The sequence below is a fragment of the Arachis duranensis genome, chromosome 2 (genome assembly GCF_000817695.3).
Source record: "Arachis duranensis cultivar V14167 chromosome 2, aradu.V14167.gnm2.J7QH, whole genome shotgun sequence".
Classification (NCBI taxonomy): Eukaryota; Viridiplantae; Streptophyta; class Magnoliopsida; order Fabales; family Fabaceae; genus Arachis; species Arachis duranensis.
In genome coordinates this window covers 84,560,772-84,581,673 of record NC_029773.3, presented here as the reverse complement: position 1 = coordinate 84,581,673, position 20,902 = coordinate 84,560,772, and the positions used below count along the sequence as shown (strand labels likewise).

At 32.9% G+C, this 20,902-nt stretch overlaps 2 protein-coding genes across 5 annotated transcripts; both read left to right on the top strand.

Annotated features, from left to right (window-relative positions):
• The first annotated feature begins 7,185 nt into the window (after positions 1–7,185).
• LOC107475452 (probable LRR receptor-like serine/threonine-protein kinase At1g51810) lies at positions 7,186–10,689 on the top strand. Its single transcript, XM_016095088.3, has 3 exons — positions 7,186–8,040; positions 9,298–9,892; positions 10,190–10,689. The coding sequence occupies exons 1-3, from the start codon at positions 7,339–7,341 to the stop codon at positions 10,687–10,689; spliced, it is 1,797 nt and encodes a 598-aa protein (XP_015950574.1). The 5' UTR covers positions 7,186–7,338.
• Positions 10,690–13,177: 2,488 nt separating this feature from the next.
• LOC107475451 (B3 domain-containing transcription repressor VAL2) lies at positions 13,178–20,896 on the top strand. 4 transcript variants are annotated; one of them, XM_052257290.1, is made up of 13 exons: positions 13,178–13,407; positions 13,618–13,748; positions 14,458–14,539; positions 14,637–14,738; positions 15,103–15,746; positions 15,887–15,983; positions 16,613–16,787; positions 16,916–16,992; positions 17,062–17,487; positions 18,005–18,054; positions 18,221–18,334; positions 18,425–18,492; positions 20,043–20,896. In XM_052257290.1, exons 2-13 carry the CDS (start codon positions 13,636–13,638, stop codon positions 20,813–20,815), a joined length of 2,721 nt encoding a protein of 906 aa, XP_052113250.1. In that variant the 5' UTR covers positions 13,178–13,407; positions 13,618–13,635; the 3' UTR covers positions 20,816–20,896. The 4 variants fall into 4 exon arrangements, with proteins under 4 accessions (XP_052113250.1, XP_015950573.1, XP_015950568.1 ...); XM_016095087.3 differs by having other exon boundaries at positions 13,608–13,748; positions 17,170–17,487; XM_016095082.3 differs by having other exon boundaries at positions 13,608–13,748.
• Positions 20,897–20,902: the final 6 nt, after the last annotated feature.

Genomic DNA, 20,902 nt, shown 5'->3' with positions numbered 1-20,902 from the left:
ATAATATTAAATACAAAATTAAAAAAAATAAATAAATAATGAATGTGTCATGTTAGAAATTAAATTAAATTGTCTAAATTTCTTTTTATTTTAAAAAGTTCAATTAAAAATATTTCTTATAAAATTACATATTTTGATAGTTAAAAGATAAAAGATAAAAAAATGGGTTAAAAAAGTAGATATGAAAAATTACCCAGGTTTTTGCAAATTTATGCGATTTTACTCGGTTTACCTGAGTTTATTTAGATTCGATTTAATAAATGAGCTAACTCATTTTTTAATTTAAACTAGTAAATGCTTAAAATTTTAGGACTTAACTCCAGTTTGACAATCATACTTGTACGATTTTTTTCACTTACATCCATTATATTATTTATTGGACAACATATCTATATATAAAAGCACTCTCTTTAACAATAATAACAATAACAACAAAAATAATTGAAAGATCATGGTATAAAAACAAAAATAAAATGTTACATGCAGAAAGTTAACATTTTTAAGAGTGATATGTAACATTATAACTCAGTCTTTATTATGCATTATGAGTTATAACTCGGTGTTAACTATCATTCATTCTTTTGCTTGTAACTGACACCTTCATTACCGACTTAATGACCATCATTTCTATCTTAATGACCAAACGGTCATAACATCAATTCTATTAATCAATTTTATGCCTATAAAAAGAACCTTTTATATCTAATCTCAACAATACATAATACATTCTATATTCATAAAATTATTATAAACACAACATAACACATGATAACTTTCATTTCATGTCTTACATTCTATATTCATAGAATTATTATATATCTCTTAAACACTTACTGACTTGAGCGTCAGAGTGTCTTTTGCAGGTATCCACCCCCTTGTTCTCTCCTTGCCGACGTATAACTCATCCCGACGAGAAGCTTGAAGACATTCATCGACGGACGAGCTATACACCGGCTAAACTCAGCAAGAACAATTGGCGCCGTCTGTGGGGACGAGTAAAATCATTCCCACTCCCCTTAGGTTCATAAAACTTGATTTACGTTCAAATTTTTGAACCAATCTCAACAATCTTGTTTAAGATTTTTAATACCTCTTATCAAATTTTAATCTATCGTAACTTTTTATAAAGTATATACTTTATACATTCAAATTGCTTCATTTTTACGTATCATAATATTCCACATCTCATAATCGATTAATGAACCAATCCGAGAATAAACCCGGCTTTCAATCAATCCAAAAAAAAAAACTCGGTTTTCAATCAATCCGAGCACAAATTCACTTATCAAATTTGCTTATTTTTTTCAAAGTTTTCTATTTACACAAGTAAAATTATATATTTTATTCAACATACTTTTACATTTATATTCTGAGTAACTAATACTTACTGATTTATTAGATATATTCAAACCTCAATATATGTTCTATACAATAATGACATATAATAACCATGTCAATTGCATTTTTATTTCATTATGTATTATATTTTATTGCTTAATAATTTCATTTATACAGTTAAATGACAATAATGATGAGTTTAAATCTTAAAATTGGATTCTATCAAAAAATTAATTATATATCAATTGTATATAACTGTTACACTATTCACTTTATGCTATTAAATTTTATGTTACTATTTGTTTAATGTAGAAAATTAAACAGGCAATTTATTATTATTGCACGAAGAATATCCCTTGTCATACTGTAACTACTAGAAACATTATACTAAATGTATATTCAATAACTGTTATCTTATTGCTTTATTATCAAATTAAAGCATGTCCTACAAAACAAAATTCAGATATTCAAATTTGGCATGTATGACATTCATATATGTCGTCTTCTTCTCTACAATTATCAACTTTTAAGATATATTTTTTTTTACTTTGAACTATTTTACTTTTACAATATATATTATTCAATATATGTTGCGACTTTATACCTATTCATTTTCTCAATTTATCTTATTCATGTCAAACCTTCACTATAAATTGTAAATATTCAATAACTAATTGCTTTGAGCGAGAAATTTATCAATAAGTTGTTGTGGGTAGGAAAAATTTCCAAGACAATTAACCATTATATCCTCGGATCATACAATCGATTCCGTCAATGGATATCTATCTCTGAACTTTTCAGTTCATATACAATCAAATGCTAAAATTATTCTTAAGCGGAAAAGTATCCCCCACACAACTATCTTGATTGAACGACTCTTATCACTCAATTATTTTTTGAATAAGTGCCGAGATAATAACCCGACTAAGTTTGGGGGCTCACCATATCATTATTCACTCATCTTTTAACCGAGTTATAACTCATTTTATTTTCTAAGCTTAGCCTGGATCATATGATCGGCGGACAAAGCTTGGGGCTGTGATCCGTCACCTTATAACTCAGTCTTTATTATGCATTATGAGTTATAACTCGGTGTTAACTATCATTCATTCTTTTGCTTGTAACTGACACCTTCATTATCGACTTAATGACCATCATTTCTATCTTAATGACCAAACGGTCATAACATCAATTCTATTCATCAATTTTATGCCTATAAAAAGAACATTCTATATCTAATTTCAATAATACATTCTATATTCATAAAATTATTATAAACACAACATAACACATGATAACTTTCATTTCATGTCTTACATTCTATATTCATAGAATTATTATATACCTCTTAAACACTTACTGACTTGAGCGTCGGAGTGTCTTTTGCAGGTATCCACCCCCTTGTTCTCTCCTTGCCGACGTATAACTCATCCCGACGAAAAACTTGAAGACATTAATCGACGGACGAGCTATACACCGGCCAAACTCAGCAAGAACAAAGAGTATATTGTTCAAATTGCTAATTACTAATCTTTGGCAAAATTAGTTGCAATTTGATTAATGATAAAATTAGTAGCAATTTGATATTTTGGGATTTTTAAATAAATATTTCAATTCTTTTATTTACTGAAATAAATAATTTAGAGATAATTTACATTTTTATGTATTATTACTTATCTATACTTGAAAGATTACTTCGTTTATAGTTTAAATGAGACAACAATTATAAAAGGATTTGCAAGTGTTAGCATTTTTCATAAACAAATCACTTTTTTTTTTCATTCATCTTTTTCATTCTTTTAATAATTTTAGCAAAAATGTCTAATGGTGAATATATTTTTGTAACTGTATATCCTAATTATTACATAAAAACAGCGATGATGGAGTTATATTTAAATGTGATAATACTATTCTTTTTCACACTCATCGATTAAGCTTTTTGTTAGAGTTGAAAAGCCTAATATTGATGAGCATGGGTGGTAATAGGACAAAAGAGGTTGGAAAAATTAGGTATAGGTTGTTAGCACCAATGAAAAATAGAGTATTTTGGTTTCGTATTTTTTGGCTTGATGGCGATGAGCATGTGCACCTGGTGTTCGACGTTCACAGGAAAATCATGGCCCAATAAGTGATTGAGCTTTCTGCGGAGATTAATGACGTAGGTGGGGTGATTCTGAGCACTCGAACATTGTCCAAGATGACCAACCTCTGGCACCACTATCTCTGCACTGTGCTAGTCTAGTGGAACACATGAATATGGACAATAAAGAGTCAGATGAAGAGTACATTGCCAATAGCAATGAGAGTGGTTCTTTTGAGGATAGGAGTTCGGCGTATTGCTAATTGCCGTGACACAAGACGGTAACAGTAGCATCCTTTCTATTCCTTTTGCTATCGTAGAGTTTGAGACGACTGAGTCATGGTCCTTCTTTCTTACCAACCTACGGCGATATGTCACACCTCCAGATAAACTTTTGATTATATCTAATAGGTCTTAAGAAATCAAAGCTGCACTGACAGTCGATGATAGTGATTTTCTTGTAGTGCTTTTCATGCGTACTGTGTTAGACACATGCAGCGAACTTCATAACCCATTTTAAGTATGCAGAGGGGAAGCGATACTTGTTGAATGCTGCATATAGTCCAAGCAAAAGGCAGTAGTGGCTCGATGTGCTATAGAGCATAACGAATGATACGTCCATGCTAGTACGACAAATTTTTAAGACAAACTGCGAGACCTACCAAAGTCCGCCAACAACGAAAGCCACTTGATATGAACCTTATTGATCAACTTATCTATTATCAGGTAACTCCCGATTAGCAATACGATGTAGCACCTTGTGTACTGGCGGAGAGTGGCCGGATCTACAACAGTTGGTATATGCTGCACTTTGTCTCTAAGCCATGTCAGTTTGATAGAAAATGACTCCTTCCTCCGTTTTCTCTGCTGCTGAGCATGTGAAGGTCTAGCACCAAGGAGCTCTTCTACCCACTCCCATGTCGAGTACTGGTACCACGTCTGGAAGTCCCTCAAAGCTATCTATTGACTCTCCATTTGTGTATAACTCAAGGTGGTATGCAACATTCTATAGAGTGATGGTGCACTCATTCCAAAAAAGGTGCTCTCCACGTCGCGTCCAAAAAGTTAATACTTGATATTGTGCCGTACAGTCCGAACAACTCAAATATTTGTTTGAAAATTTGAGACCTTGGTCTTTCTGCAGTGCTATGGGCTTTTGAATTTCTCTCTTTATGAGCTTCAAGCTAAAGTCCTAGATCCTCCACTAAATTCTTCAACGATGAGTGTATGGCTTTCTCTTAAGACTACAGATTTTTTTAAATATAAAATTTTATTCCCATAAAAGATGATGTGCATTTGATATGTTAGAAAAGTTCTCAAATGATCCAGTCATCTTTACTGGCACTTTGCTATGCCATGCTGCAGTACTATTGAGATATATAGTTAAAAATGTTGACGGTGTAGGTTTATTGGAATTATTATGGGCTAGAATCATAGAAGGATGGTGTAAGTTCTTCCATAAACCTGTTCAAATCATGACCTGAAAGGCAAAAGGGATATTGACATTGAAGGCAGATGTCGTGTGTTGTCAATTTATAGAGCCACAGCTGTGAACTCAGCACACAAGTGGAGCCGTTGGAGTGAGTTGGATTTTTCTAGACTAAAAGGCATGGGCCGTTGATTTCTTTTTTACAAGTATTGAGATTGCTTAGGGTATGTGAGGTTTAAGTATTGATGGTTCTTTCATTAGTAATGTTGTGGAGCAAAGAAACCCTAACCAGAGCCAAGCACCCTCACCGCCTTATTCGCTCGCTTGTTCTTCCAGCCCCATTCCTGAATCAGAAAGCAACCCTGCGAAGCCTACCCTCTAGACTCGAAAGGCAGAAACAGTAACTTGTTCTTCCAGGACTCTACTGACGGTGAAAGTTGATGACCTACTCAACTGATGGTAGAGGCAATAACATATCAACGCCCACCACTCCAAGTACCGGGGGTTGTTTCATCTTCAGCTGCTATCGGGAAAAAGACCGCAGAAAGGTAGCGACTGACCTTCGGACGGGGACGACCTAGCGCGACGACGTTCACGCAGCACTGGTGAGTGCCTACCTTTAGAGACAAACGACTCATCCCGACGTGAGCAGTCAGCTATCTGACGGCGACGACACGGGTTGCATGCGACACCACAACCGCCGTACTAGAGGTGACACATCTTCAGGGACGCAATGTCCAGAAAGACACCCACAAAAAAGCAAGACGATGAGGGGTTAGGTCAGCCTCCAAGGCTCCACAGGTGGTTGCTCATTGTAACCTTGGACATTGGGGGTTTTGGAAACGACAATATTTTGAATTTCTTACCTAAAATAATTTTAACATTGTCCCACAATCCTTCCATGCATCATTATTATTACAGGCTTGGTTTTCTTTCACTAAATGCATCAACAAGACACCAACACCATCATTATTCCAATAATGCCAACAATGACATAAAGGCCCGCAAAAAGACCCATCTAAATTTTTATACATGCACCGATTCTTTTAATTTTGCACTTCTTAGGCCCACTGTCTTCCTGACAAAAAAAAATCAAACAAAGCCCAATTGGGTTCAGATCGTACATCAGTTGGCTCAGATGCAACTTGGCTTCATTTTTTCTTTAAGCTGATCCCAGTTTCGAATTTTTTATTTTTAATATTAGAGTGGTAGTGGTGTTTTTCTTAAATGTGGATTGTTGGGGTATTATACTTAAATGTGGGATCGTTTAACTAAAGAAGCAGAAATCGGATCGTCCGATTTGTTAAAGGTACACAAATCGGACCGTCCGATTTCTGAAAGGTACACAAATCGATCCCAGAAATTTGTGAGAGATACACAAATCGGTCTCAAGGATTTGTGTTAAAAAAAATAAAAAATTTCAAGTACAGAAATCAGACCCAAAGATTTGTGTACTTCCACAATTTTAAAAAATACCAAAAATTACTATGTTAAAATATATCACCACTTTTATTTCCATAACAAAAAAAATTAGCCCCCAATTTCCTGCCCTTGTGATCACTTTTCACTTTATTCCAGGAAGATTAAGGATATTACACAACGTGCTATACGATAAAATTTTAACATGTAACTTTACCGTACGTGGATCATCAGAATTTCAATAAAGGTGACTAGATCATTTAAAAACTTTTCGATATGTTATATCAAAAAAATAAGAAGTAAGATATAAAATACTATTATATTTATATTCTTCTATTATTATTTTTTGGTGTCCTTCAAATATTATATTTCTTTGTAGAGAATCTATTTATTTATGATATTAAGATTATTTAGAAATTAAGAAGTTATTTCTATAAATATGTATAATAAAGTAAATGCATTGTAATTTATAGCATTAAATATATAATATTTTTAAAAGTATAACTGTTTAGAATATGTTTTTTTTTTAATTTAAAACGAATGCTCACTAAAGCTGTCTAGTAGAGATCCATCACCATCCAAGATATTGAAAAGTCAAAGGTCAAATAAAGTAACCATAAAAAATTAGAAATAAATGTAAAATAACAAATAAATATCTAAAAATTTATATTTTAAATAAATTAATTTTAAAAAATTAATAAAATAAATAAATTAATTTAGATTAATACTTTTTATCTTAATTATATTATAGAGACTAATTTAAAAATAATGTCTCTATATTTATTCTAAAAAAATTTATATTCTTTTTAAAGTGTGAATTTTTAAAAATTTATTTATCATTTTACACTACAAATAATTTAGTCACAATCACACATCGCAACTAGGGACGGAACGAAAACCGAGGACGATAATTGAGTACACTATTTTTGCTAGAAAAGCACTAGAAAAACAACGATGTTCTAGTTTCGAAGAAACAGCCATGGTAGAATAATCATGTCTCAGACGCGTTGACCGAGTAAAGCGAGTTAACTCAATTTCTGCGCTTCGTTGAGGCTGAGAGGCAGAGTGAGTTATGGCGGCATCATTGGTAGGAGGAGCTGCCATAGGAGCTGTGTTTGGAGAACTCTTGAAAGCAGTCATAGATATGAGAGACAGAGCTGTTATGTTCAAACCAACCTTAGCTTACCTCACAACAACGTTAACAGCAATAGATCCTGTGATCAAGGAGATAGAACAACAAAACAATGAACTGGGTCGCGCGAACACCGAGCTAGAGTTGTTGATCAAGGAAATGGAAGAAGGCACAAAGCTTGTTTACAAGTGTTCCAAAATCCACAAGCTGAATTTTCCAGCTAGGATTCGGTACCAAGAACAATTGGTAGCACTGGTGGAGTCTCTGGTGAGGTTCTTTATCATTGATATGCAGGCTCAGACCGCCAGAGATTTGAAAGAGACGCTGATGAAGGTTAGACGAATACATAGCGCGGTTAATAAGATGCAATCGAATAGCAATGATGAAGAAACTGGTGGTGGTGGTATAGTTTCTGAAGATTCTGATTCTGGTTCTGCTAATGTAGCTGTGGAGGCGAATCAGATGGACTTAACTGATGAGACTACTGTCACAATTCAGCAAAATGATGAGTGTGTCACGGAAATAACTAACTCCGTTCCAGTAATAGCTAACTCTGTTCCAGAAACAGCCGTCGAGCCAAAGATCCTTCGGAATAATTCCTTGGAGCAAGTCATGGAAGATCTCTTGCACCTTGTTAGCCAAGTAAGTGTGTTTACTGTCAATCCCTATACTTTTCCATTTACTATTTACTTGAATGCCGAAGTTAAATTTAACAAACCATTGTGTAAGTAGAAGCTAAGTAATGTAATTCTGTTTGATTGGACGCCATTAAATCAATAAAAAAAATTTCAATAAAAAAATTGCTTTTTTTTTTTATTTTTAATCTGTGTTTATTTACAGATATTGAAATTAAAATTGGAGAATTAAAATTTAATATTATGTTTAATAATTAAAGATTAAAATTAAAATTTTAATTTTAGAATACAATATTTGAGTTTTTTTTTTATCATTTTTAAAGAGTAAAAAGTTAAAAACAAATGAGGCTTTAATTTTGGAACTGAAAATTCAAATTTTAAAAATAATTTTTTTAAATATTTTTATTTAATTTTTTATTTTAAATTTAAAAAAAAATATTAGAAGATTATTAAAATTTATTATTTTTTGTTATTATTTTTAACCATTAAACCAATTCTTTTATTTTAATAATTGAACAACATACTTTAATCTATACTTTTAAATATTAATAGTAAAAAATAATAAATTTTGATGGTCTTCTAACATTTTTTTTATTTTAAATCAAACATAATACTTAAACATAATTCAATCTAATACATTTTACACTAAATACAGTCTTAGTCATGTCAATATTTATTTTTGTAAACATTTAATTTTTAATATACAATTTCAATATAAAAGAGTTTAATTATATTAGATGTATACTAAAAATAGTTACAAAAATCAGTCATTAGTATAAAATATATGTTAAAATACAAAATATATATTAAAAATGAATAAAACAACACATATATTTATACATAAATACATAGTGATTAATTTTAGTATACAAGTAACATTTTTAAAAAGAGTTTTACATAAACAAATATTTTCATATTAACAAAAATAATTAAATTTTCAACTATTATAGGTATAAATTAAAATCAACTACCAAAATCAGTCATTATTATAAAATACATATTGGAATACAAAATATACATTAAAAATGAGTTAAACAACATATATATTTATATATAAATACATAGTGACTATTTTGATAGTTAATTTTAGTATACAAATAGTATTTTTTGTTAATTTTTTACATCTATTATTTGAGAATGAAAGAAATGATTTCTGCATTACCTATTCCTAATGAAGCTGGGTTCATTGTATTTCATTATGAATACTTTCAGAACATTACTTAACTTTCTTTATCATTCATGTTTTGTTTCCTTGTGTATATAGAATAAGGAAAAAGCAAATAATAGTCAAGAAGAAAAGCATTTGACGACTATCAAATCCTATGATCAATCATATCCAGATAGGAAAAGATTCATGGGTATATGTCTGCCTATAACACCAATTCTAAATAAGATAAGTGGTGGATTTAACCCCTTAGAACCGCCCTCTGTTCATTGCATGTCATGTGATAGTATCATTCAGAAAAATACTACCTCACACACGGAAGATATTGAGACATATTTATATTGTAATCGATGCTATGATGATCATATTCGTCGAAAAATTATTTTTTATGAAGGGTGTCCTCATAAATTTGATATTAAGGAATTGTTGAGAGCTTCTGCTGAAGTTCTTGGAAATACAAGTTATGCAATTACCTGCAAAATCCTCTTGAAAAATGGCGTAACATTAGTTGTAAAGAGATTAAAAGATGTGATGGTAAAGAAGAAAATATTTGAAGAGAAGATAGAGATTGTGCAAAGAATTTCTCAGCACCCAAATGTTCTGTCTCCTCTTGCCTGCTATTATTGTTCCAATGGTGAAAATCTACTGGTTTATGACTACATGACAAAAGGAAGCTTTTTCGAGCTATTGCATGGTAAATTTCATGCTTATTAGTATCGTTTTGAATATTTGATTGAAAAATAGAGAACCAACTTTTTTCACCCAACAATCAGGCAATATTTTTTTTTCTTTAAATTTATTTTTTCCTTCCTTTAATATTTATTCATCCACTATTTTGTTGGCTGATTATTGATTTAGCAAAATTTAGTTCTCTAACAAAACATTAAGGACATTTCTTAGCATTAGTAGACTGACTCACATAAAATTCACTTAAACTTTTGGTTATGAATTATATAGTTATTTTTATTGTACCTATGAAACTTGATGACAGGAACAACCAAAGATAGAGAGAACCCATTAGATTGGGATTCAAGAATGAAGATTTTACTTGGAGTTGCCAAGGGTCTTGCTCATATCCACTCTCTGGATGGAGGAAATTATGTCCATGGCAATATAAGATCATCCAATGTGCTTGTCACAAATGATCACCAAGGTTGCATATCAGATCTTTCAATGACTTATTCATTAAGTATCTCCTTCCCCCAATTTAGAAACACGGGTTACCAAGACAGAGATTTCTGTTTTGGAAGAAAGGAAAAAGTGAACGTACTGACCCAAAAATGTGATGTGTATAGCTTTGGTGTTCTTCTTTTTGAGATGCTAACAGGAAGAGTGCCATCAGAGTATAATGATGCTCGTGCCATTGGTGATAATATACAGGATGCCTGGAAGATGAAGGAATTGGCAGATGAATGTGCGTCACTAGTACCTAGTAAAAGTCCATCCATGGATGAGGTTGTTAGGAGAATGGAAAAAATAAGAGCATCCTAGGAAATCCAATAAAGGTAAGTTGTCTTTGCATGATCTTGGAATAGTAGTTATGTTTCAGTTCATGTAGTCATCATGAAATTATTTCTTCCAATAATTTAAGTTAATAGAAAGAGACATGAATAAACATAATCAACCTCAACTTTAATTTATTATTGGAGTTAAGAGTCATCAACCAATCTCTAATTGCAATATAATTGCGAAATAATCTTTTGTCAATCATATCAACATAATGCTTATTTTTATTGTGTTAATTATTTGGTCCAAAATGTACATACATGAGGGAAGTTGTAATTTTAGATTAGGCAAAAATCCCAGTAGAAGAGCCCAAGAACAAGAAACTCTCAAACTGAGAGAGTTACTTCACATGAGTGTAATTAAAATCACTAATGGTAACATACATAATTACATCTTCCGTATGAAATCTTAAACGATGGAATATAATTTTTCCATTAGAAATATGTGCATGTCTTCGTCCAAAAAAGATTAAAAAGAGTAATGGAAAGAATTTATGATGGATTTATAAATTTGAAAAAAATAAAAGTAGTAACCAAAATTTTAAAAGAATTTGTAATGCATGTATATGTAACAAATTGCCCACACTACTCAAACCAACTACCTGAATATGAAGAAACTATGTCATTTGAAATATAGTTCGTTCTTACCTACAACCACCTCTTGTAACTTATTTGAGTAGACAAATAAATTAACTATACTATCAATCCAAATTGATTATATATATACATGGCATCAATGTCAAAAACTGAACAACTTGAAGGGATTTTTTAGTCAGAGAACAACAATATTTTTGGTCAGGTGTCAGAGAACAACTTGAAGGTTCAAAAACAAAACAAGAAAAAGGAAAACTCTGCCCAGCCCAATCCATCAATGATATCCATTAAGTTGCTTAAGCCTTCAAGACCAAATGCAAAAACAAGAAAAAGAGAAAATAAAATGGGGGTGTCTGAATGGCAAATGTGCTGACTGCAGTGTGACATAGTCATTCCACTGAAGCTTTAAAGTCAAGACATCATCATGAAGCTTGCAACTTGCAAGCAACTTGCGGATTTTATGCCTATTACATTCATGCCGTAAAGTTAAGCAACATCCATCCACAACAAAACCAGAGAGAGAGAGAGTCGCCACTCACCAGCCACCACCACATGTCGCCGGAAAATACCACATCTGCCCACCTACCAGTTCTTTATTTATACTTGTTTTATATTTAAATTAATATTTACTAATTCTTTTCTTACTAAAATATTGGCAATTAGTCATTTTTTTATTATTTTATTTTGTTCAATAATTTTTAACTTGTTTGTAAATTTTCAATTTTCCATAGTGGGTTGATGTACATCTTTGAACCTGTCTTAAGATATTATAAACCTTTATATTTCTAATGTGTTTGTTCTATGTTTTGATTCAGATTTAATATATCTCTTGTTTTTAATTCTTTTATCGTTTTTGTCCGTAAGGTTTGGGGTAAATCCTAAAATGATCTCAAACGTTTTAATCGTCCTATTTAAATCCTAACGTTTTAAAATTGACTTAACGTTGTCCTGCAGTTAGGGATCCGTTAACAGAATTGACGACGGGACAAAATTGAGACGATTTTAAAACGTTAGGGACAAAAATGATACATAGAAATAAATTTTAATTTTATCCTTCAATAATATCAATTTTTTACTGTATAATAATATTCAATTATTTTTTAATCACATCTAAGTAAATTATACTTAATCACACTATTTTTATTTTAAATAATTTTTTTTATATTTTTATATTAACTTATAACTTTAAGTGTACAATTATAAAAAAAAAATTTATTTAGAATAAAAGAAATGTGATTAAGTGTAATTTACGTAGATATGATTAAAAATAATTGAATACTATGTACGGTAAAAAAAATTGATATTATTGAAGGATAAAACTAAAATTTATTTTTATGTATCGATTTCGTCTCCAATATTTTCGTTCTATTTAAGTCTCTAATGTTTTAAAATCACCTGCCGTCAATTCTGTTAAAAGATCCCTAACAGCAGAATAATATTGAGTTAATTTTGAAACCTTAGAGAATTAAATAGGACGATTGAAACGTTAGTAACAACTTTAAAATTTACTTTAAACGGTGATGACAAAAATGATATTTTACTTTTTTTTTTATTTTTTTATTTTTTTTAATCTTCACTTTCCAGTTTCCACTCATGATTTGTGCACTAGGATAATAACAATTGCTTATTATATCAATAATTTTTCCTTCCATACACTCGTATACTTTAATAAGATTTTTATCAAAACATGGTCAAACATATTAGAATTAATTAACAAGTGTTAAACCAAACAAATGAATTAGAAACGGTACAAACACATGCAATTTGAATCAATATTATTATTTCTTATTCTATTTAATAACCAACAACTATCACGAATTCACGATAAAACTTTTTAACAAATTAATATGAAAATTGAATATTAAAAAAAATGACTCTCTCTCTCTCTCTCTATAACGTCTCTTTCTCTCTCCCCCGGCGGCCGTCGATTCAACTCTCCGATTCGATTAACCTTCTCCGGTGAAATTCCTACTTCTCTCTAACCACACCTAACTTCACCATCACCTATTCGAATGCCAATCAAAAGCAATACTACCAACTGCTTCTCCCTCTCATCTTCGTAGAACTCGCCGAAGCACGAAACTTCTACTTCGCTTCGTGCGAGCTTCTGGTAACAGATTCTTCCAACTCGAGCTCCATTCTTGTGTTTAATTTCGGTATTATCGTTTCTCCGTTACTATATTTTGCGCTGTATTTTATTTTCTTGAGCTAGTCAAATCTAATTTTGTGAGGTCTTTGTCTGAAATAGAAGCAATTGTTAGGGTTTCTCTTTTTGATTAATTGAACTTTGTATGTATTATTCCGGTGTAGTTTGTTGCAGTGAAGTCGTGAAGTATTAATGGAGTCAAGGAGCTGCATGAACGTGGTATGCGCCACCTTGACGTCGATTCAGTGGCGCAAAGGTTGGGCCTTGCGATCCGGCGAATTTGCCGATCTCTGTGATAAGTGCGGGTAATGTGTGATTTCACTTTCTAGATTTCAAATTAGCACGCTCGATGAGTTTATAAATATCAGAAAATCAGAGATATTGTATAGAAGCAGTAACTAACAGTGGTGTTCAGGTGTAACTACAAGTATGTGATTTTTGCCTTTACTATTCTCAATTGTTTTTTATTTTCCATGTGGATTGCTATTTTTGGCGTTTAAAAATTCATTTTGAAAATATTCATATCAGTAGTTTTTTTTTTGGTTGAACAATTTCAGTCTCTTTTAATCAAAATTTTGACCTTTGGCTACCTATTTTAGTTACTTATTTATTTATTTATTGTGGATTTTCTAAAGTTGGTGTGCTGCTGGTTTGGACCACTATATGAAACTCCCCATGGCATATATCCATTAATTTTTACTATATATTCAAGAATGTAAATTGAAATTTTAAAGCTTCCATTGATGTGTCTTACAAAAAAGTCGGAAAGCAATTACTGAGTGAAGATAATATGACAAGTTGCTTTTATAATTTTAATTATTGCTCTTGTTTTGCTGCCACATAAGTAGTTAACAGTGTGATCTAGGTATCGTGTGCTTTGGATTACATGATGACTTCAATCAATACTGCATTTAACCTTATTTACTTGATGCAATTTCAGCCATTACTGCATGACAACTGTCTATTCAGATTCCTAAATCTTCTTCGTCTTTATTTTTTTTTTCTCTACTGTAGTTCTGCATATGAGCAATCAATATTTTGTGAAAAATTCCACTCAAATGATTCTGGTTGGAGAGAGTGTGTTTCATGTGGCAAGGTAGAGTAAAACTCACCTGTGTAACTTATCCCAGTCCTTTCTACTCTTGCACATGCTACTCTATGGTTAATGATCCTGTATATTTTCTTATCTGTAGCGTCTACATTGTGGATGCATTGCCTCTAAGTCTCAGCTTGAGTTGCTAGATTCCGGTGGTGTAAGCTGTATAAATTGCACAAGAAATTCAGGACATAAACTTGTAAGAAAAATTAACATTTAACTTATCAAGCTATTTATCTTTTTCATTGCAAATATTAAACAGATAATTCACCCCTATTTTCTTCCTGAAATCATCAGATAGATTAGCATTTATCATGCTAGCTTGCAGGTCTTAATTCTTAGATTAAATTTCCTGTTTGTCATAATATTGGTAAGTTAACTATTGATCAAAATTTAGGATATGAATTGAATGCACTATGATCTATGAAATAATAGCAAATTGTGTGATGTGAGCTTCAAAATTCAAGGTTGGTCTGTCATTTAGACTTTTTTACTTCTTGCATAAATGGCTATTTTGTTTTGATGCCTCAAGTCTGCATTTACATTACAATATTACTTGACAGGTTGCGGGTACTGAAAAGCCTACTGGCTCTGGGGCATCAAAGATAAAGAACGTCAGTGAACAACTGTGTCCATCTCTGGCTAACCAATTAAACGTCAGGGGTATGCAAGTAGGACATTCCACAGATAGTGATGGGCTGAGATGGTGGCTTAAACCTCATAATCCTGATGCAAATGTCCCTTTTCCAGAGATAAAAACAGAGGAAGGTTTGCCTTCTACTGCAGAACTTGGAAGCCAATTGATATCACAATTTCACTGCAAATCTAATGGTTCATCTAGGGTTGCCAAATCAGACAACTGCCAGGCAGATATGGAGATGCAAGATATATATGAATCATTGGCACATGCAAATTTGAGTATGACTCTTGCTTCTCCTTCAGGAAATTCAAATCCATTTCATAGTGCCATTGCTGATGAAAGGGAACAAAGTAAAACCTCGCCTCCACTTTTACTTGGGTCTAGGTCTCGCCACCTTTTACCAAAGCCTCCTAGGTCAAGCCTTGGTTCAAGCTTAGAAACAAATGCAGCTATGGTGTCCCAAATCCGTGTAGCAAGGCCTCCTGCTGAGGGACGTGGAAGAAATCAGCTACTTCCCCGTTACTGGCCTAGGATTACAGATCAAGAGTTGCAACAAATATCAGGAGAGTATCCAGTTTTGCAATTCAGTTTATGAATTGTTAGTTATTGTCTAGATACTTTATGCATTGTGATAAGCATGTTATCTTGATTATTGCTCTTGACCTCATAAAAACATTTCCTTAACCATGATTCATGATATGTTTAAGTTCAAATTCCACCATTGTGCCACTCTTTGAGAAGATGCTTAGTGCAAGTGATGCTGGTCGAATTGGTCGCTTAGTTTTACCAAAAGCATGTGCTGAAGTAAGTTTCTGAACACAGACGCTGAATTAACATCTTGTTTGTCATTTTTATTAATCAATGATTTTCTTTTTTTGGATTAAAAAAAATTCATTAAGATGAGAAGGATAATATAAATTCGGGCATCCCCTGTACAAAGCAAAAACAAAAGAATTATCTATAAAGCATAGCTTCCCAGTCTCTCAACATGTCTCAGAAGGAAAGTAGCTTATAAAGATCATGAGTTTTACACCAACTAGATGCTAGGCTAATTCTATCCCATAAACATTCTTCTAAGAAAATCTGTAATTGAAGGTGTGTGCATTATTCTCCAACCAAATAGTCCAAATAGTGGTGAAAATTACACATTGCCAAAGATATTACCTCTTTTCTACTACAAACCCAACAAACCTACATCAAAAATGCTAAACTAGTTGTTCCATAAGAAAACAGCTATTGGGAAATGCAAAAACAGATGTGGATTTGACTCTAAATTTGCCCCACATATAACACACACGTCATGAGAGATAGTCTTATGTGGCCTTCGAACCTAAGAGAAGTTATTGGTATCAACTAATGATTGTACCGGTCTTTTTCTCTTCATGAGTCTAGTGTTTTGTTAGAACTGAAACAGTAGTGCGTTGTGCATGCAGGCATATTTCCCTCCTATCTCTCAACCAGAGGGCCTTCCTCTACGAATCCAAGATGTGAAAGGAAAAGAATGGGTGTTCCAGTTTAGATTTTGGCCAAATAATAACAGCAGGATGTATGTTCTAGAAGGCGTAACTCCTTGTATTCAGTCTATGCAACTGCAAGCTGGAGATACTGGTATATTTACTGAGAATTACTTAATTTGTGAAGTTGCTAGTTTTAGGAATAGATGCACTACATATAGTTGTTTTTTGCTTTTGATTTTATAATTATATGTTTAATTCTTTTTCAAAAAAATGCTGCAGTAACTTTTAGCCGGATGGACCCTGAAGGGAAACTTATTATGGGGTTTAGGAAGGCAACAAATTCTGCTGCAGTACAGGTAACAGCCGCTTTTAGCTCATATAGCAAACTCACTTTTAGAATTGATACTTAGTCTCCTATTAAGCAGGAATCTCATCCGTCTAATATGCCCAATGGCTCTTATTCAAGTGAAACTTCCTATTCTGGTGTTTATGAGAATCTACCTATATTAAGTGGTTATTCTGGCCTTCTCCAGTCACAAAAGGGAAGTTCAGAATCCCCGCTAAATACGCTGTCTAAAAAATGGAATTCAGCTGGTGGTGACATGAATTGGCATAATATTGAAATTCCTGAAAAAAGGACAAGGGAGGGATCGCTTTTGCCGGCTGTGCTGGTTCCAGAGAAGAAAAAAACCAGGAATATTGGGTCAAAAAGTAAGAGGTTGCTTATTGATAGCCAGGATGCGCTGGAGTTGAAGCTTACATGGGAAGAGGCACAGGATTTGCTTCGTCCTCCTCCAACTGCTAAACCAAGCATTGTCATGATTGAGGATCATGTATTTGAAGAATATGAAGTAAGTAAACCATTTATAAGAGGCTGGAACTTTGCAATGCCATGTTAATTGGATGTAAAGTACATCAAATTGGTTTCTTATTAATGATAGAAAACTTTTAAGTAAAGCCTCTACTTAGAGAGGTTACATAAATCTGATTAATTTTTTTATAAGGTAAAGTATGTTTTTTGTCCTTAATGTTTGCAATTTTTTTTAAAATATCCCTAACATTTAATTTGATTCAATTTTGTCGCTAATGTTTTCAATTTGTGTCAAAATTATCCTTGGATGTTAATTCCATCTCACATGTTATGGACAATTGAAAACGCCTAGAGATAATTTTGACACAAATAAAAAATATTTGGGACAAAATTGAATAAATTGAAAACATTAGGAGCAAAATTGAATCAAATTAAACATTAGAGATATTTAAAAGAAAAATCGCAAACGTTGGGGACAAAAAATATACTTTACCTTTTTTCATATTAATGCCTGTATAGGATATTCCACAGCAAATAACTTGCTTTAATTCATACAGGAACCTCCTGTCTTTGGAAAGAAGAGTATATTCGTAGCCCGCTCTGCTGGGTAAGATGGATGTGTGTTAGTATCTTTTGTTTATTGCATGTCAGGTTTTTCCTTTCATGCTATTTCTCATATTTTCTCTTAAATTTTCTTTTTTGTCTTTATAACACAGAAGCTTATATATATATATCAGTTGATCATCTTAATTTTGAATTTGATTGGAACTCAGGATAAATGAGCAGTGGACACAGTGTGATAATTGCTCAAAATGGAGGAAGTTACCAGTTGATGTACTTGTTCCCCCTAAGTGGACATGTGCTGATAATTTGTGGGATCAGAGCAGGTGAGAAGTATGACTTTATAGTGCAGTGCACTTGTTAACAAAGCATGTTCTTTGTAAGACAATATTTCAGTTTCTCGATGATTTTGCTAGGCGTGCATGTTCTGCTCCAGACGAATTGAGCCCAAGGGAGATGGATAATCTCTTGCGACTGATCAAGGGTATATCTCCACCTCTTGAATTCCTTTAAACCCACATTTTTGTCTAATCAATGCTTATTAAGAGATACTGGTAAAGTTTAATTCATCTACAAAAGTATATCTCCCTTGTAAGACAATTATTGATGTAGCTGTGTTCCCCCCTCCCCAACTAACCTGTCTGCATTCAAGGGCATGCTACATAGTCTCTTAATTGATAATTGATAATTGATATACAGTTCTGAACAATATTAAGAAACAGATTCTCTTAGGATAAGTTTCGATGAATTTGGAAATATAGTGTTCCTTAACATAACAGAAATTGGATCAGTAATGAATTCCATAAGCTGTCGTTATTAAATGGAGGCAGTTGTTGATGAGTATCTCCATTTGTTCTTATTTCTAACATTTTCTTTATCTTTATTCATTTTTTTATCTATCAATAGATAATGGGAAATCATGGTTGAAATGCTAGTCTTCTGTTATATTTTTCTACTTTTTTAGACCAAGAATTATACTCTAAATTGGTTTAGCTGATTAATTGGGTGCCTACTCTCATAATTGTGTAGAGAATACAGAGGGAGTAAGAATGAATGTTCAGTTATGTGGGTCCTATCCCTTTTCTAAAATAAAATATAATTCCACTACTAAATATGCCAACCCTATGTATTCTATGTATATATTTACTCTGAGTATTGCCCATTAATTGGACCCACAAGGAAATTTCAGTTTAAGATACAAGTGTGTCCATACTCATAATTATTGAGGACGAGGATATTTGTATGTTTTTGCAAATATTGTTATTAGTCCACTATTATGTCAGTATTAACCATTTGTTGCGATTAGTCATGGCATGGGAATGTAAAATGATTGACTATAAGATCTCGTAGGAATTAAGAGCCCTACAATTGGCGTGGCTATTAAAAATAAACTAGCATACCCAATTATAAAGAATTTTATGTACCATCTTCCAGTATGACAGTTGCTATACCAATCATAATTCTTAAGCACACTTAGATATCTTAAATAAATTAGTTTCTTTAGTGAAGAGTAGAATTGGATGAAAAATAAAGATTATCACTAAATTTATAGAATATGGCATTGCAGATGATTTTATTTTATTTCCTCTATCATAAAAAGGACAATATTCACTCTTCATTAAAAAGTGTTCTACACCATAGCATAACCCTTTTAAATGATGCCTTTAAAGTGATACTATGGTGCTTCTATGTTACTCACTCTTTTATAAGACCGAACTCAAGTCGGTCGCCGTTAAATATCTAACTGATCTTTACCCGATTGCTAGAACTGACTTTTTCTGTCATTTTAGGATAGCCAAAGATGCACTAGACAGCAGTATTGATTTGTTGTAGGAGTTGCTACTATAGAGTCAGTGCTGGTCTTTAACCATTTCTGTCTTGCTCATTTAGTTCTTTGTCTATGCATCTTATTCAAAATACATGCTTGCTGAAAAAACTGAATTATGTTGCATGTATCTGATTATTGTGTATATGGTTTCAACTATTTTTTTTATTATAGTATCTAAGACACTGCAATTTGTAATTTTGGGATAGAATTCAAGAAACAGCGAATGACTGCCAGCCAAAGACCAACCCTAGAACATGAATCTTCCGGATTGGATGCTTTGGCAAATGCTGCAATACTTGGAGATGATGCAGGTGACCCTAGCAGAGCACCAGTTGCTACCACTACGAAGCACCCTCGGCATAGACCTGGTTGTTCCTGTATTGTATGTATCCAACCACCTAGTGGGAAGGGCAAGCACAAACCTACATGCACCTGTAACGTGTGCATGACAGTCAAACGTAGGTTTAAAACCCTTATGATGCGAAAGAAGAAGCGGCAATCTGAGCGTGAAGCAGAGATTGCTCAGAGAAATCAGCAGTCATGGGTGACCAAGGATGAATCTGAAGTAGAAAGCACCTCTCAGCATTTAACTCGAGGTGATGGTTTGGAGAATGAAGCAAGGGTGCCAAACGAGTTAGATTCAAGGAGTCAAGACCATGCGGATGATGCAGCCAAGGGACACTTAGATTTGAACTGCCAACCTGATCGAGAAGATGCTCAAGCTGGGACAAACAGCATGAGCATGATGAGTCTTCTTGAAGAAGCAAATCTGCCATTGGAGACCTACCTGAAGAAAAATGGTCTTACTAGCTTGATGTCAGAACAGGAAACAAATTCAGCCTCAAATATGCAGGCACAGACGACCAATGACAGTGAGGGAAAACAAAATGAGGATTGTTGTACTCCTTCTGCTGTTCAGGAGCAGGAAAGCAGTCCCGAAGAGAGCAGTGAGCAAGACAAAGGCCAAAACAATTCATGAGGTTTTTGCTACCTTCATTTTCTTTTTGTTTTCTAACTCCAAAGTCTTTTACAAGAAACTCTATTGTGTTTATAAAATTATAGGTTC